Here is a 5464-nt window from a genome sequence, read left to right on the forward strand (position 1 = left end):
AAATACCAATCGGTATCGACGCGCTACCAAGGAAAACCGGCTAATCATAGGTAATTTCCGATAACGTCGTTATTGACAAAATGGAAGCGATCGCTTTGCGCAAGAGTGGATGCGACATTCTATTGATTTTTCGTAAACCTTATTCCTTTGTAATAAGGTTAAAGATTGGTCAGTCTGTGTGCTGATTTGATACTTAAACCTGTTCATAACTGGGCTAATGATATGAGGCAAGGTCAATTTTCGTGATGATTTAGTCTTATTTTTGTGACAAGTATTTAATTATCAAGTTGGAGATGAGATTAATATATTTTAGTTTTTTTTTGGTTCGGTTTTATTGGTCTGTTGATGGATTGAAACAAACAGGCTGCATTTCAACTGCATGACGACTGTGCCGTAGTGTATGTTCCGTTACAAGTTGCAGTATGCTTCTGTTTATTAGTTTTTCAACCCTTGCGAGGTAAAAATATCGGTTTTACACTACAGAAAATATTTTTTCACTATCTTGTTAAGGGACCGCCTGGTTCGTAAACTTTAGCAACTACATTCATTCACTTATTCAACATACTGTATTTCCTGTTAATACGAGACATCGGAGCATAATTCAAGTACTTATGTATAAGGATAATTTAATGATCGTTTCATTGCACTTCATTAAATTCAAAAGGATAATTGCGGAAAGAAAAAACAGGAAATAAATTAAAGCTTTTTTATTTGGTATAAGTGCAGTTTACCACCCAGCGGCGTATCTCGGGGCAGCGATCAGTTTGGCGGAGTGTAGGGGTGCGTGCACGGACGTATGTAAGGGGGCAGAGTGGAGCAGGGGCGCGGAGTGCGCGGAGAGGAGAGGGGCGGAGTGGAGGGACTGGGAAGAGAGCAGAGGAGCTGAGTGGAGGGAGTGGGAAGAGAGTAGAGGAGCTGAGTTGAGGGAGTGGGAAGAGAGTAGAGGAGCTGAGTTGAGGGAGTGGGAAGAGAGCAGAGGAACTGAGTGGAGGGAGTGGGAAGAGAGTAGAGGAGCTGAGTTGAGTGAGTGGGAAGAGAGCAGAGGAGCTGAGTGGAGGGAGTGGGGAGAGAGCAGAGGAGCTGAGTGGAGGGAGTGTGGTGAGAGCAGAGGAGCAGAATGGGAAATCAGAGGAGCGGAGTGGGAGAGCAGAGGAGCGGAGTGAAGAGAGTGAGAGGAGAGAAGAGGGGCAGAGTCAAGGGAGTGTGAGGAGAGAAGAGGGGCAGAGTGAGACAGCAGAGGCGCTGACTGGAGGGAGTGAGCGGTGAGCAGAGGAGCGGAGTGGAGGGAGTGAGAGGAAAGCAGAGGCGCAGAATGGAGGGACGACGACAGCAGAGGCGCGGAGTGTAAATGGCCGCTAGCGTACGGAGACAGCGAGTGCGCGCTCAACAGCGGCCTGTGGCTCAGCAGCGGTGAATGAGCGCTCAGAATCGGCGCTGAGTCGAGGGAGTGAGCGCTCAAGATTGGCGCTGAGTGGAGAGAATGAGCGCCCAGGGGCGACAGCAGGCCTCCGGGCTCGCCATAGATTCCGCGCTTGTCCCGGGTGGAGGTCGAGGCCGAGGCCGCCAGGCAGAGAAGGGCGCACACCTGGAATTACACACATATAATTATTTAATGATATGTTCAGCACATTAGGCATGTTACCTACCTGGATTGGTAGGTTGCTATATAAGACCTACGAATTAATTTAGTGTTAGAGCCGTTGCCAACTAATTTTTAGGTTGATGTTGATGATCGACTATCGTGCATAGTGTATAGTACACAATTCAGAGTACTTATTCATGCTCAGAAAGTTGACATGGCGATAAAATTAGTTTTCATCAGCGAATTTTTTAAAGGAAAACTGCTACCTAGACTGTATTAGGTACCTTGTAAAGAATTGTAAAGATTACGACTTGACAACAAACCGTGTTTAAATATTTATGAACACCTTTTTCGCTCCTATACTTTTTATCTGATGGCAACTGAATACGTCTCCCTTTAAAAAGGTGATGATTCATTAAATTGTTTTCTTCAAGTAAAAGTTCACTGCGATAAAAACTTAGCCCTTGATTCGGATGTCACATATTTGGCCTAAAATCGTCTAAATTACGAGGCTAACCAGTTTGTAATCCTCTGTAATGTAATCACTTCACAAAAAAACAAAATTCAACTTACGAAGAATTTCATTTTCACCGTTTTGCTCGAAGTTGTCCGAAACAATGTTGCCATATGTTGGATCTGTCGTGGCTTTATAGTAGCACAGGGTCTGACCGAATGTCGCAAGGGCTAACATCCCTCCTTCTGATCCAGTTGTCGAAACCGTGTCGACACCTTTAATTCAATGTTACACATTAAAATTAGAATATATTAACGTCACATGGGATGATTGACTTTCGAAGAATCGAGATTTTACCTACAGTGTTTATGCAAAACGTCATGCTTGAGTGATACGACTGATACGAGTAAGTCCCAAGGGACAGCAAGCTGCAAGAGGGTTTGCGTATCAAATGACTACTTTTATGTTAGTGATATTGAGAATGTCTTAAGAATAAGAATACATTTATTGATTAATAACTAAGAATACAGTAGCATGCACAAAAATGATCTACTATTTAATAGGTACAGGTGCTTACGTATTGAAAAATCGGATATCTTGTCCATTGCAGATCTTTGAATTCATAACTAATAAAAAATTGTTACCTTTATAGGATCCTTTTATAAGGATCCAAGATTATTTAGAATTATAATATCTTGTTGGTAGTTTGTTTGTTTCATTTAAGGGCAATTACTGACTACACATGTATTCTTTTATAGATGTTAGGGCCTATATATAATAATTATAATATTATTGTTTTGAATGATTTATCAATTGATAAAGCTTGTCAGCTAGAGTCAAGAGAGCAATACGCATCTTATCAATAAACCGGCCAAGTGCGAGACGGACTCGCACACGGAGGGTTCCGCACCATCAATAAAAAATAGAGCAAAAAAATCGTGTTTGTTGTATGGGAGCCCCCCTTAAATAATTATTTTATTTTATTTTTAGTATTTTTTGTTATAGCGGCAACAGAGATACATCATTTGTGAAAATTTCAACTGTCTAGCTATCGCGGTTCATGAGATACAGCCTGGTGACAGACGGACGGACGGACAGCGAAGTCTTAGTAATAGGGTCCCGTTTTTTACCCTTTGGTTACGGAACCCTAAAAAAGCTCTTCTCTGACGAAATAAATATAAATATTTCTTCCTCAATCAGTAAATGAGGAAAATTATATAAGTATGTTAACCTATAGCTGGTCAAGCAAATCATGTCAGTAAAAAAAGGCGCGAAATTAAAATTTTCTATGGGACGATATCTCTTCGTGCTATGGGGAATGTAGATAGGGTGCGTGACGTATCTCAGCCACAGTAATCCAAACGTCCACTTTCTCCAATAAATATTATAATGTCGATAATATATACAACACAGAAGGAATGTCCAAAGTTCGGAAGATAGAAACACAGAAGGTAACAGTACGGAAGAAAGATAGAAATAGAAATATAGCGTAAACGAAAGCAAGAGCGATATCGAACGTAATGCGTCTAGCGGTCATAAGCGACATGCGTTTCGCGTCAGTGCTGTGCATAGACTGAGGCGGGGCGCGGCGATGGCCGGCCGGCACGGAGCGGGTCTCAAAACCGGCCGCTCTGAACAAAGGACTGCTATCGCGATGCGCGTTTGCATTGCACCCGACTTGTTGGCACCGTCAAGAATTGACGGACGATATGTAAATATAACGTGTATATTATTATTGTGTAAATGTAAATAAATGTATAAAATGTATGTAAATAAATATGTGTATATATTAATATTATGTTTTATATTAGTGTATTAATATTAGTTAAGTGAAGTGTAAGTATAAGTGTAGGTGTAAGTGTAGGTATAAGTGTAAGTGGGAAAGTAGCCCACATCACTCCCCCCCAGAGACCTGGTTAAGGGCGATAATAATCTGGGAAACGTACTTGCCTTCCCGAACGAGTAGTTCTAGGTACGTTAGCCTGACTTGGCCCAGGGTCACTATGCTGCCTCCCGCGCAGGATGTGTTCTGGTGCGGCAGGTGTGGTCGACCCCTGATCAGCGAGTTTCAAGTCTTGGGACAGGTAATGCGCTGGTTTCAATCGGTCGATGGTCACGGTGACAGGTTTGCCTTTAATGAGGAGTTTAAAAACTTTATCAGTTCTCTCCAGAACTTTGTGCGGGCCTGAGTATACAGGCGTTAGAGGAGCGCGTGAAGCGTCTTCGCGGAGGAAGACGTATTCAGCTGTCGCTAACTCTTTGAACACAAAGATCTTGTCTTTGCTGTGGCGTGAAGCTGGCGTAGGCTTCAACTTCGAGGCGAATGAGCGTAACCGTGCGGTAAAATCGGTGACATCAGTGGTACCGGGTACGCTTGGATCAAAAAATTCGCCTGGAAGTCGCAGCGGCTCGCCGTAGAGCATTTCGGCTGAGGACGCTTGTAAGTCCTCTTTAAAGGCGCTGCGTATGCCGAGAAGCACTTGAGGCAATACCTCGGACCAATTGGCGTCAGCATGGCATGTAATGGCGGCCTTGAGCTGCCTGTGGAAGCGTTCCACAATGCCATTGCATGCTGGATGGTACGCGGTCGTGCGTCTATGCTGGAAGCCGATGGCCTTGGATAGATATTGAAACAGTGTGGACTCAAATTGTCGACCACGATCTGTGACAATATCTACTGGACATCCAAACCTGGATATCCAGCCAGCCAATAAAGCCTTGGCCACCGTCTCTGCCGTGATGTCCGCTATTGGTACGACCTCTGGCCACCGCGTAAAGCGGTCTATGGCCGTCAGGCAATAGCGGAAGCCTTGTGAAACAGGGAGAGGACCGATTAGGTCAATATGTACCTGCTGAAAGCGAGCCCGAGGGAGTTCAAATGTGCCTAGAGGTGCAGACACATGACGGCTCACTTTAGACCGTTGACATGGCACACAAGCTCGTGCCCAGTCTCGGCAGTCCTTCCTTACGCTGGGCCATACAAAACGCTGGGCTACAATCTTAGCACTTGTGTTGGCACCAGGATGACTTAAGGAGTGGAGACTGTCGAAAACGGCTTTTCGGTACTGCTTGGTAACGAATGGTCGGGGAGTCGGCGTACTGACGTCGCAGTACAAGGGTTCTGGACTACCCGGGAATGGCATTCTTACCAAGCGCAGTGATGACGAGGTCAAGTACTCAGCGAGCTCGGGATCGGACACTTGAGATCTAGCTAGGTCGGCAAGATCGAGTGGTATCGCCAGTTCTGCAATCCGAGATAAGGTGTCGGCCACAACATTGTCTTTGCCAGATATGTGCCTTATGTCGGTTGTGAACTGGGATATGTAGTCCAAGTGCCTAAACTGCCTAGGCGAACAGGTATGTTTCCGCTCGTGGAAAGCAAAACTGATCGGCTTATGGTCAGTATAGATCGTGAAGTGCCTCGCCTC

At 44.7% G+C, this 5464-nt stretch overlaps 1 protein-coding gene across 1 annotated transcript; it reads right to left on the reverse strand.

Moving 5' to 3' along the window:
* Positions 1-727: 727 nt before the first annotated feature.
* On the reverse strand, positions 728-2191 carry LOC134653628 (cuticle protein LPCP-23-like). Its single transcript, XM_063509024.1, has 2 exons — positions 2156-2191; positions 728-1585 (listed from the first exon to the last, which is right to left on the reverse strand). The coding sequence occupies exons 1-2, from the start codon at positions 2165-2167 to the stop codon at positions 728-730; spliced, it is 870 nt and encodes a 289-aa protein (XP_063365094.1). The 5' UTR covers positions 2168-2191.
* Between the last annotated feature and the right edge of the window lie 3273 nt (positions 2192-5464).

Source organism: Cydia amplana, chromosome 13 (genome assembly GCF_948474715.1).
Source record: "Cydia amplana chromosome 13, ilCydAmpl1.1, whole genome shotgun sequence".
NCBI classification, from domain to species: domain Eukaryota; kingdom Metazoa; phylum Arthropoda; class Insecta; order Lepidoptera; family Tortricidae; genus Cydia; species Cydia amplana.